A 13,371-nucleotide genomic window follows, 5' to 3' on the forward strand; every position below is an offset into this window, starting at 1 on the left:
AGACTTGATTCCTTTTCTTTTTTTTCCAGTTTAAGTGTGGGAGGAAACAGGAACTAGGGTATCTGTTAGTATGATTCTTATATGTTTCTTAAGAAGAAAAAGACTGACATTTGCCACCGGGCTTTTGTTTGTGTCTTCTGATAATAACAGTATTCACCCTATTGCAAATGAAAGGATTACAGTACATACCTTTTAAATTCTTTTAATACCATGGGCTTCATCCTTCCAGTGAGAGAGTATTGCCTACCTGAGAGAATTGCCCAGTTCAGGTAGGCCCATGACTGCTGGGCACATGGTCCCACTTGCTGTACTGTAAATAGTGCCTTTATGACCTGAAACAGTCCACATTTTTCTTAAACGTACAGTGTGATTAGTCAATGCATTTTTGCCTCGTATGGAATTTCACATTTACATATTACCTTCTCTGTGAATAATGGCATAATTTATACATTCTGTTTGATTTCCAGGCAACTCCGGATTTAAGCCTATCTCTCCAATTACTATATATAATCCAGATGAAAACTTGAAAATGGAATATGGTGGGCAATTTCAACCTTATAAAGTAACAATTATGTTATAAAATTTTGCTCTTAATACTTAAATTAGACAAGACGTATTTGGAGAGTGCTTAATAAAAATAAAAACTATCAACTCCCTGAGTACTTATTTTTTGTCAGGCACTGAGAAAGATAAATTAGGAATTAGTGCCAATCTGCTGTTTTTCTGTTTTCCTCTCTGATCCTCTTTCAAATTTTATCCCAGTCCTGAACTCTGACTTGTATTTTATTCTCTATGTATTAGTTTGCTAGGTCTGCTGTAACAAAGTACCACAACTGAGTGGCTTAAACAACAGAAGTTTGTTGTCTCACAGTTCTGGAGACTAGAAGGACGAGATCAAGGCATCTGCAGGGCCACGCTCCCTCTGTAGGTGCTAGGGAAGGATCTGCTCCAGGCCTCTCTCCTGGCTTCTGGTAGTTCCTTGACTTGTGGCAGCATAGCTCCAATCTTTACATAGCGTTCTCCCTGTGTGCATGACGTGTGTCCAAATTTTCCCTTTTTATAAGGACACCAGTCATATTGGATTCGGGGCCCACTCTTTTTCCGAATAAGGTCACATTTTGAGATACTGAGGGTTAGGACTTTTAACATGTAAATTTTGGAGGGGACATAATTCAACTCATAACACTCTAGTTCAGTGTTTCTCAAGTTTGGTCCACTGACTACATTTGTCAGAATCACCTGGATGTTATTAGAAATGCAAGTCCCTAGGCTTCACCCTAAACTAGTGATTCTCAAAGGAGAGGAGTGATTTTTGCGCCCAGGGGACCTTTGGCAATCTCTGGAAACAGGACTAGGGGAAGGGTGCTACTGGTATGTAGTAGACCTGGAATGCTGCTAATGCACAGGACAGTCACCCATGACAAAAAGTGACCCCACCCAAAATGTCAGTGGTGCCAAGATTGAGAAACCCTGCTGGAGAACTGCTAAATCAGAATCTCTGGGGAAGGGGCCTGGAAATCTACGTTTTGACAAGCATCCCGACGACTTGTACCTACACTAAAGTTTGAAAACCCCTGCAGATACAAAAGCTCTTTCTAGGCATATGAACATGCTGTCTTCCATTCCAGCTATTAATCACCTCTCTTGTTTATTAGCCATGCTAATTAGGATAAGTTAAACTAATTAAGTATACTACTTAGCAATTCACACAATTTACAATTCTGATTCTAGCATTGTTTTTAAATTGGAAATTTGTTTACATTTTAAAACTTCAATACCACATTACATTATTTTTGATCAACTGTCTACGTTTTCTGGATGTTCTTTGCCTAATGAAAACTGTTGCCAATCTATGACTTAACAAAGCAGTGCTTTGCCGCCTCCAGTCCCCTCATTTCTCCTGTACTCTGAGGGACTGACTTGTCTATTTCATTTATTTCTCTCATTCCTTGCAGTCAATGCTGATATTCTCTCAATTTCTTTCTCCTCTTTTCTTTTGGCATTTGAAAGTATTTTTAGAGTACATTGGTGGTGTCTTAAGAGCAGAAACAAGAAAATGGTAGTGTCATAAAAGGCACAAGAAGCACAGGGGAAAATCTTAAAACTTCCATTAAAGTAGGTCATTGGAAATTATCATATATTACAATGCATAACAAATTGAGAACTTGATGCCTCTCTAAAAAATTTTCTTAAGTATTCTCTTTTAGAGAGTATCTTCCATCTTCCTGGTAAGACTTCCACACATACTTGGCTTCAGAACAGGCAAACTTCAGATATTACTTCTTTTTACTTCTTCTTCTTTTTGGGGGGGAGGGGAGCATGGTGAGGAAGACTGGCCTTGAGCTAACATCTCTGCCCATCTTCCTCTATTTTTTATGTGGGGTACTGCCACAGCATGGCTTGATGAGTGGTGTGTAGGTCTGTGCCCAGGATCCAAACCTGTGAAGCCTGGGTCACCGAAGTGGAGCACGTGAACTTAACCACTATGCCACTGGGCCGGCCCTGAATATTACTTCTTTTTTAAATCCAGAGATTATAAAGTGAGAATACTTCTGGTCCTGAATTATCCTTACTGGCTATTACATTATCCAAGTCAACTATTTTACTAATGAATTTTGCTAGTTTTCTAGTCATCGCAACTAAAGATTTTGAGAACAACTCTAGCCCCCTCTTCCAACAACCAGAATCCCCTAATAGTTTATTTCTCTTTCAACAATTTTTTAGGAATTAAAACTTCTCATGTCATGCAAACATTCTTCCTGTGACATTATGTGACCTTCAAGATTACATGGCAGTAACCCAGGCTCTGCCCTCAGTCATCTAGAAGTGTGATATGCTATCTCTTTGGACTATGTGGCCACAAGTGTAGATTCAGCTCTTGAATTCTAACATGCAACCTAAGCTTTCCAAAAGACTTCATCCAAAAAAGACTTCTTTTTAATCAACTTGATTGCTGAGAATAAGCAAGGCATGAAATAAGCAGACTTTATGCTAAGTTTTTAATGTAAACATTAAAATAAAAATGTATAAACATAAGTATGGTAACATATAGCACAATCTATACAGTTCAGTCCAGAAAGAGATCTTTTATTGTGTTCACATCCAAATCTTGATACCTGATAGGCATACGAACATGCCATAATATGGTTGAATTGGACTACCCAGCCAACCATTGCTAGTGTAAAGTGATCACTTAACATATGAAGTCAAGAGACTACTTCAAAAAAAAAAACAGGAGCAGTGGGGTTGTAACATCAGTTCTCCCTTCTTCTGTAGTACTTCCTACTGTCTAGAGGAGACCAGAGGGAAGTACAATGAGAAAATGATGAAATTTTACAAGATTCTAGTGAACTGGGTTTTCTGAACTGAAGACAGAAGGTCATAAAGTTATCTAAGGGTTCCAACCCTTAGAGTAATCTCTCCCAGCCACACTTCTCCAAAATTGGTACACTTGGGAACATAATTATCAAGTGAAATGTTTTCTTGCCCAATCATCTCTTCTCTAAGGTCCTACTAGAGAGAAAAATGTGAAAGAAAAACTGCCGTGGCAGCATATGCTACTAATGCCCTTATGGGTCACCGTGCCTGAGATACCCTTTTCCCTCTTCAACACTTCTCTCTTCTCAGCACCTTGCTCCTATCTATCCTTCAAGACCCAGTTAGCACCTTGCCATTTCCAAGAAATGGGCTAGTATAACGGGAAGAGTGCTGGACTTGAAGGCCTAGGACCACATCTTGGCTCTGTTAATGAACTACTTAAGGAAAATTGCTTGTCTTCTTGGTGACTCTGTTTTCTAATCTTTAAAATGGGAACAGTAATACTTGCCTCACAGAAGTGTATCCTTGGCACATGGTGGGTGATGAGTAAATAGTGATGGATTTTAAGGCATCCCCCAATTACTCCAGCATACATAACTTCTCTTCCATCTCCCTGAACCCTGGCTCATCACTTGTAACATTCATTTGTCACTTAATCCACACGGCGTACTTTCATACTTCCAGACTTAAGAAATGAGTGATTTCAATCTTTGAGTACATGGCAGTAACCCAGCCTCTGCCCTCAGACGTCTATAAGTGTTGGATGAATGAATGTCGGAATCACCTGTGCCTCTCGTGGCTCTTTCTGTCAAACTGATGTTTCTAAATGTGAAGATAAGTGGTGGAGGAAGCTGGAGTGATAGAGGACTAGGAAAATAAGACAGGAAGTGGTTATTGAGGCATATCACATACCAGAGGGTTTAAAGTCCCCTCAAATGACTTAGACCAAGGACTCTGGTCTCCTTGGCTAATTTCCTTTCTCTTTCCCAGAGAGGTCTCATGTATGCTGAAGGGGATGTAGGAGTCTCAACTCCACCCTTCCTTCACCTAGGTTCATGGTGTCCAGATTCAAGGAATGTTCTACTCCATTAGAGGGAACCTGAAAACCTACACTGTTATGGGAAGGGAAAGGGTAACCTATTCTGCCTTGTGCTTGGCTTTATGGGGATAAGGACCATAGTTCCTTTTGTGTCTAACCATAGCACCTAGCCTAGTGTCTCTGCATATAATTTTAGTCTTCTAAAAATTAGATTAATCCAGCTTTTGGGAATGATTTTCTAATGCCAATTGAATAAGAAATTTGGGAAGAATTTTCTTCTCTCAGCAAAGTACTAACATTTTCTTTGCTATAAGGGGGTCCTGTCAATTTTTAAACTTCTTTCTTCAATAACTTATTACAATGTCTTAAATGATCTAAAGGTCTGCCAAATCATAAAACTTTTATTGTTTTTACTCTATCTGGAACGAATTTACAGATATCCAGTTGCATGTTAAATATAAATGAAAGAGAAAAATCCTTTAGTTATATGCATTTTTTAAAGGTACCAGATTGCCTACTGAGAAATTAGCTTCATTAATTGACCACAGTGTCACTATATAGAAATTTCTGGGTAGTCTCCTAGTGTTGCACCAATTCTTGTTAGTCTCATTAAGTTTATGAAATGTGACGAGCTTTCACCCAAAAGGACAATAATATAGACATGCCTTATAATTAGCTTGAACTTCTTTGAGGGTCTGTATCAGAGAAGCAAGTTAAATATGGATTTTGAAAATCCTCAAAGACACCACAGAATCATGGTCATTTCTTTACTGTGTTATATGTAAAATGGTATAAAGAATGAAACCCAAGTTACTAAAAGTTTAGGGCACTTGTAATGAATTGAAAAGCTTTTTAGAATGTGTGTGTACAAACGGTATACTGCTTCCCGTGTTTCTTCCAAGCGGAAAAGTGTCCTGAGGTAGCTGTTTCTCAGATTTTTACATAAATTATTTTTTGCCATAACAAAATGAATCCTGTTTTTTTCCTCTGGATTTCCTAGAAAATTAGGAGAAGCCTATGACCTGAATCATAGTGGAGATCAAGGTTTTTCCCTTGGGTGTGTCTATGCTACATGCAAGAACTGGCTCTAGCAAGTCTCATCCCTCATGTTCCTCTTCAGCCACACTGAACCCCTCCCTTCCTTAATACACCGTGTTCGTTGGACGTGCCATGCCATTTGCACTGACCAAAGCACCCTTTACCCAGTTAGTTTCTACTCATCCTCCAGGCCTCAGTGTAGAACTCACTTCCTCCAGGCAGCCTTCCCTGACAGGCCAAGGCTGGACAGGCTGTCCCTCCTATGAACTCACATAGCACCTTGGGGCATCTCCCTTCTTTGAAGCATTAATCACACAGTAATGAGAGTATCACTTGTCTATGCCCCCTCTGTATGCTACACTCTGGGAGGATAGATGCCATTCTGTTCATCTTCGCTTCCCCAGTGCCTACCTTAGTCCAGGCAAGCAGAGATCCTCAACACACATTTCTATAACGAATGAGGGAGCGACTGAATAGTACATTATTATTATTGTCTTAAGCTTTGAAGACATGCAGATGTAGAGAAAGGGACTTTTGCCTGACTTTTTGTAGTGTGATGATCAGTTTATTTTAGCTTTCAAATTCTAACCTAAAGTAATATGTGACGTTCAGAAAGTTGTTGAGAAAGTAACATGTAGGTACTTCTCTGTCACTTTTCAGAAAAATATGTAAGTGGGGCCATTACAAGCCTTTCAAGTGACCCTACTTATCTACATGTAGTGGCCCACAAGACAATATTAGTCACCAAACAGCAAATCAAGCACACAAATTCTTAATAGATTGAGTCATTTCATTTTCTGGAAGATAATGTATTTGCAATTTTGATATCAGTCGAGGAGGTATCCTTATTCTAATGTTGCACATATGTAAAGCCTCTCCTACTCTGCAGAGCCTGTTTCTGGGTTTCTTAAGCTCCTCCTTACATCACAAGCTTCTTGCATGTCTTCTTCATGTTTTAACCACCACAGTGAATGCCTGGTGCCTGGCACATAGCAGGTGCTCCAGGAGCCATGAGGGAATTATGGAATAACAATTTTGAGTGTCACAGGGGCATACGGTCACTTCTCATGTTATTTTATTCACTCCTTCCAACAGCCTCAAGAGGTATTTATTATTATTCTTATCTTACAGATAAGGAAATGGGAATTTAAACGTGTTGAGAAGCTTGCCCAAAGTTGTGTTCCTTGAATGTTGGAGCCAGGAGTTCAACCAGGAGAGTCTGATCTGAAGCCCACCCCTCTTCCACCACCACACGTTGCCTTTCAGCACGTTTACTATTTATTAATAATTTACATAGGAGGCAAATGAATCAGTAGGCACAGCTAATTTATCTATGGGCGAGGGGGACTGGGAGGATATTGATAGGTTATGTAACTCAACTTTTGTCTTTGGAGCTAGTGGAATTGACTATTAAGGATAATCAGAAGCACAACATAACCAGTAAATAGAGCTGTAAACACACCAACTTGGCATGCAGACGTAAGAAATGGAGTAACTCTTCTTGATAAACAGCATCAACTTTACTCAATGAACAGGTCTCTAAGAGAAATGAGCCAAGGCAGAAATGGCTAGTTGCTTGTGTCTTCCATCCATTCCGCTTTTCCTCCTTAGAAACACAATACTAAAGGCCACAGTTCCTAGCCTCCCTTGCAGCTAGTTTTAGTAAACTGAAGTATTGTATGAGGACTTCATAAAAGTGTCCTTTGAAAGGAAGAGTAGAACCCTCTGCCTTCCTTTTTCCTGCTGGCGGGAATGAAGATGTGATGGGTGGAAGTCAAGTCTTTTTGGATCATGGGATGACAAGGTCAAGGATGACCAGAGCAGTGCCATAGGAAGAATCTAGATTCCGATGACCTTTGAGCTGCCATTCCTGCTCTGGACTGCCAAACTCTAGACTTCCTCTATGTGAAAGAGTAACAAACTTGCATCTTGTTTAAGCCAAAAATGGAAGTGTAATAGCCAGTTTAGTGATTTCTGTCATTTAAAAAATTATCCCTTCTGTGTGTTATTCTGTTTATATTCAGTTTATTTAATCTTACAGTATTGCAGCTGTTTATATTTCCTGGAACCTACACTGCACATTTGAAATTAGCGAGCAGCAAACATCATTTTGTATGCCATAGACTGTTTGGTTGTTGATTCTATCTAACAAGTTCATGGTAAATCCTTTGTAGGTGACTCTGATTAAAGGTTAAGAGGCCGTACGTAAACTCTATAAATAACCTCAAGTTTTGAATTATACTCTTTAGAAGGTTAGGCCCTACCTCAACTTTCTCTTATTGACCATTGATCTAGTGCCACATCACTTTTATGAGTTTACACAGATGGTTTGTAACGGTTTTGATTCTTTTAGAAAGTAATCAGTTTATTGAGTGAGGTAAACTCTGTGGGGTACAAATAAGGAATGGCTCTATTTTTCTTCAACCCTCAAACATGTACTCTCTCATTCTTGCCCTATAGATAACCCTTCAGATAGATCCCATAGCTTTTTAGTCACTTTTGAGTATTTAAGGCTTGCTTTCAGGTACTAATAGATAAGTACAGTTCAGTCTAAATCAAAACCTTACATCTAATTCTCTAATCCAATTTCATCTAATCTAACATCTAATTCAAAATTTCCCCTGGCCTCACCCACCCCCCAGCCCAGGCCTGACCCAAGGCTCAGGCACCCACAGGGGGCATGGGTGTTGTGATCTTTCTCTCACTCGTCCTTTACTCGTTACCCATCATAGTAAATACAACTCCATTCTAATCTCTGCCCTTTATTCCTGCCATGTTCCCTCTTGTTCACTTCTCTCCAGTCGCATTGGCCTGCTTTCCATCCCAGAACATATTAAACACATTCCTGCCAAGGCCATTTGGGTTCCTATTCTCTCTGCTTAAAACACTCTTCCCCCAGCTATCTGCTTGCTTCCTCACTTGTAGGCCTTTGCTCAAACGTCCCCTTATCAGTGACGCCTCCCCTGACCTCTCTATCTCAAATGACACACACCCACACCCATCAATTCCTTACTCTGCTTTATTTTTCTCATCTCACCATCTGATGTTTCACTTCCCCTGGGAAGTGAGGCGCCTGTCTCCCTCCTGCAGACACCTCCCATCTTGATGTGGGAGGTTGGCAGGTAGCATGTCTTTCTCTCTGCATGAGAAGAGGAAGAAAAAATGCCAAAACACTCTCTACTCCTTTGAATTCCTGTTCTCCTTGACTTTCTTCAGTCACTTTTCTCAATTTGGCCTTGTCATATGGGAGCTGGAGGTGAGGGTTTCATAGATACTGGACTGATCTGTTTTATTTTACCAAGTCTGCCATGGGTGTGTCAGGCACTCTCTTTAGAATGTGGGAGTGATTGTCTCATTATTCTCAGCTTTGGGACTTCAAATAAAATATAGAGACAAGTAAAACTTCATCCAACGTGCTGTTAAATAACAACTTTCTCACAAACTAGCATGCTTTCATTGTCCTAAAGAGAACACTTGAATTTGAGGTAACCATTATGATATGAGCAGATGACTCCATGGATTTAGGCTGTCCAATTTTAGGAAATAGGAACCTAGGTATTTGCACAGCTCGAAAGCAACGTAAAATTGGTTATGCAGGAATATTGCTGCTGGATCCAGCCAGGCTGAAGTCAATGCCTAGACTTTTTATATGTCAGTTAATTTCCTTTTTTTCTTAAGCCAGGTGACTTGGCTTTTCATCACTCGCCACCCGACAGTCCAGGCGGTCACCATGCTATTTCTTGACTTAAACTGTTGCCTCTGCATTGCCATCAGAGCTGCTGTGTTCCTGGCGTATTTTCTCAAGATGGACTTGTTCCAGGGAGTGCTGATAATTAAAAGGACTTATTAATGTCCCATTCTGGGATTCTTCTGGCCACTGGACACATTAGAAGAAATATTGTTAATCATCGTTTTGAAAAATTCAGTAATGTTATGTTTGGATGAATAGTTGTGTTTGTGCTTCTGAATTTTACTGTTCTACATATGGCTGAAAAAAATATTTTCTTTTCTTATTCATTTTCTATAACAATCCAACATAGTGGGATTATATGCTTTCTAATCATCATTTTCATTAATTAGTCTTTAGAGAAACTATACAAATATCTTCAGGTTATTAATATTTTATATTAAAAACAAGTTATATACCTAACTCCAAAGGTACTAAAATCCTTTAAGGAACCTAAAATCCTTTAATGTTCAAAATAATGTATTCCCTCTAGCACCTGAAACATAATCCTCTAATAAAGAGATTTATAAAGTAATATATAGCACAAAATAGTTTACATCTTTGAGAATTCTTCACAATGTTACTGTTGAGAGATTAATTTTCTGGAAGAAATCTGAAATTATGGCTAATGCTGTGATTTTATACACCCACAAATGTTCTAACTTTAATTTCCTGTTTTTATTCTAAAAGAAAATGTTTAGGGGAAGAAATACCAAAACTTGAGCAGAGATTTGAAATCAAAATCATCACAGATTCAGCCAAAGGAAAGAATCTTCAGTTCCAGATTCCTTAAAATACTGCACAGGTCTAGTTTTAGGTTCCTCCTTCTATAGAGATGTGAAGACATTAGAGAGTTTCCTAAGAAAAACAGGAAAAAATTAGGTAGTAGAACATAGGATAGGTAAAGTAAGACTGGTGGTTCTTCACTGAAAAAGGAAAGCTGATTCAAATCCCTGTGTCTGCTTATTTACTAGTTAACTCATTAAACAAATGTTTATTATATGTTTACTATATACCAGGCACTATGGTAAGTTTTCATCCTGTGGGGTGGGAGACAGACATTGAAATAAATGACTGTAATCACTGTAATAATGCTGAGGGAGGGAGGTTCCAGGTGCTATGGGAGTCTGGAAGAAAAGCAGGTAAGTCTTGAGGGCAGTGACCAAGGAAACTTCCAGAGGAAGTGGGATTTGACCTGAGACTCGTAGAATGAGTATGGATAGGGAAGGGAGTTTTAGAAAGCATATGCAAAATAATAACCATGTGTCTGAGGATTCCCAAGTAGAGTATGATGGAGAGAGAGTAAGACAGGAGCAAATTGGACGACAAAAGAAACGAAGGTGGGCAGGGAAGCGGATGCCTTACTAGTTATTCTGTCGAATTTGAAACTGTCTTAAAGGCAATGGGGAGCAGGTGAAGGATATTAATCTAGGGAGGAACATTATCATATTTGCATTAAAAAAAAAGCCTTTGTGGAGCGTTTTCATAAGGAGAAAGCTAATGTGTTCCCCATATCCACAAGGGAGAGAATAAGAGGGAAGAAGCTAAGATGCATGGACTAAATCATTGCAAGAGAGAGTTTAAGACAAAGAACTTGACCCTATGGATGATTAGACAGAGGTTGTGAAGACCTGAAGATGTTTCATAAAGGGTGGTTGCCTTTCACGTTTTAGATTATGTGTCTGGTTGAGGCAAGAGGTTAGATATGCTCAGATTTCCTAAAGTGTGTTCTTCAGGGAAGTTGTTAATAGATGTTTCATGAACAGATAACAAAGTTTCAGTGCTCTCCAGAAGTTAGTCTTCAGTACAATAGGATAGGCCTATCTATTTACTGCCAGACTTTTTAGAACCTTTAACATGCTAATGTGCCTCATGAATCTTTGAGTGGAATGTTGCGTTCAGGGTTCCCAAACTTAATTGATCACCTGATCCCTTTTATGGAGCGCTTATGTTCTTCTGTTCTAAGGTGCACATTTGGTAAAGTACTGAATCTGATACATTTGATTCTGTTACCAACTCCAAGATTTTTCCCTTAGGTTCTGAATTCATAAAAAGTATTTAAGTCTTGCAATTACTTTTCCATAGTGTTTATCCGTTACAAGTTAGTGATCTTACAGTTCTCAAGCAAGTCTGCCAATATTTAATTATAACTAGGCAATGACTACTTTTTAGAGTCCTTATTTTAAGGATGGATAATCAGATAAAATATGAACAGGTATGTTTGCTTTAAACTCAAATCAAACTAAAAACCTAAAGGCCAACTTAGGTCTACTCATTTCAAAGAAGTAAAAGAAAATAGGGAGTAGATAAGCTGTTCCTGGTCCCCCACATGAAAATATTTCCTGATATAAGTCAAAACTCAGAAAGAGAGTTAGAATTCTAGTATATAGTTCAGACAAAGGAAGATGGAATTTTGGAGTCATCTAAAGAATGTTGCCATCGGGAATGTGACATTAGGTTGCCAGGTATAGGATTTGGGATGTTAAAAAATACCTCTCAAGAACAGTTAGATTTTTCCAGTGATTTAATCTAATCCTGGGAGCAAATAGATTTCAATTTAGATGTCAGTTAGTTGACAGTGTTGCTTGGAGTATTAGGTTGTGAAGAGTTGAGACTGAGTCTCAAGGTAGTGGAACAAGTGTGGTAATTGATGAGCAGTATCTGCCTTGTGTGTGGGGGAGTAGAGAGTGAAGCTCCCCATCTTTGTAGTTGCTTTCCCCTTTTTAAGTCATACTTGGAGGCATGTTGGATCATAAAGGGTGCTGGTGAGCTGGATTGGGTCAGAAAGAACTATTTGAGAAATATAGGTTATTACAAAAATGATTCAGAAGATCTTGTCAAATCACTCAGAGGGTATATAACCCTATAGGTCTGGAAGAAGCTGGTGTACAAGGGAAACGTATTACATTGATTTAGGTTAGAAATGTGAACTTTGCAGAAATGTGGTACAACACTGGACCCCATGGAAAGGGGTCCTTGACGAAGTCTACAGATCTCTTTTAGCACATGAAGTGTAAGTCTTCAAATTTAGTATAGTGTCTGTAAGAATTTCTGTTGGAGGCTATGGAGTTGATCTTTCCTGGGAGTACGTGTCCATTATTATGCGTGTTTTGCCAAGTGGGACTGTAAATCCTTAATGAAATTCTCAATAGAAAGAGGAAAGAATTTTCTTGCCTTTAGCAAATGGGGCCTCTGTTACACACAGGGATCCCAAAGTCCCTGCAATGGGTGACATTGTCAAAGGGAGGGATACTTTCCTGGGAACGAAGGAGGAAAATAGTAACGTCGTACCCTTGTTAATCACACAGTATCCAGACAAATCTCAGCCTCCATCTCCCAGTGGGCTTGTCCTGTCGGTGGAGGAGCTGCCGCCCAAGTGGAGTGCCATGTCGGTGGAGGAGCTGCCGCCCAAGTGGAGTGATGCACCTGGTGAGTCAGGGACAGTCACAACTTCACACCCAGCTTCCTGCTCAATTCCAAGCCAAGTCCGTTTCTTAGCCAAAAGACATAAAAAACAACTTGAGGAAAAATATAAAGAAAGTTGTGCCTTCTGAGACAGTCTATTTCCAGTAGTGTCTAGTCTGTGGCTAAAATTCTGGACTTGAAATTAGGAGGGCTGAGTACAGATTAAAGAGAGACGGAAATGGAAAGATCTGTGTCCCTTTCCCAGTTTGAACATGGACTACCTCAGAACCTTTGACAATTCAACTTTCCTGGGCCTCAGTTTCCTCATATTTTTAATTGGGAAGAGAGGAAGGCTGGAGGTGGAGAGAGTGAAGAAAGGGATTACATATTTAGTGAGTTCTAGACATTTTATCTAAAGAGTTCCTTGGTTTCCCCAGACCACACCCAATGGGCTCCTGAGAAGAACAATGAGATGCTGATCCTACAGACTGGATGAAATGGAGGGAGCCCCTCCCAGCCCCTCTCAACAGCTACGGGAAGTCTCCAAGGTTTGTCACACACGAGATTTGGAATTACTGTGGTCTCTCTGGCTACCTTGTACTTTCAGATAGTTTTAGTGCACTGCGGCTTTTGAGATGGGTGCCATCATGAAGGTCATACCTCACTCCTCACTTGTGTCATAGTCCACCTTAAAACAGTGCCTCTTTGAGCTGTTTCCCGCAAATGTTTGGGTAGTGTGGCTCCATGTTATTATTTACTGGTGCCAGTGTAGGTGTATTTTCCCTAGGAATGGACAAAAGTTCCTGCGGATCAGGCTGGGAACAATCCAACTGCATTCAAAATC

General features: G+C 39.6%; 1 protein-coding gene across 1 annotated transcript in view; it reads left to right on the top strand.

Moving 5' to 3' along the window:
• Nucleotides 1-13,371, top strand: part of LOC147917768 (uncharacterized) — a 35,307-nt gene that overhangs the window by 4,201 nt on the left and 17,735 nt on the right. Inside the window, exons 4-5 of the mRNA XM_087436550.1 lie at nt 12,431-12,551; nt 12,965-13,075. Coding sequence (XP_087292676.1) covers nt 12,431-12,551; nt 12,965-13,023 — 180 coding nt within the window. The 3' untranslated portion in view covers nt 13,024-13,075. The remainder of the gene's footprint in view (nt 1-12,430; nt 12,552-12,964; nt 13,076-13,371) is intronic.

This window comes from Ceratotherium simum, chromosome 2 (assembly GCF_057802395.1).
Source record: "Ceratotherium simum simum isolate JZ-2026a chromosome 2, ASM5780239v1, whole genome shotgun sequence".
Classification (NCBI taxonomy): domain Eukaryota; kingdom Metazoa; phylum Chordata; class Mammalia; order Perissodactyla; family Rhinocerotidae; genus Ceratotherium; species Ceratotherium simum.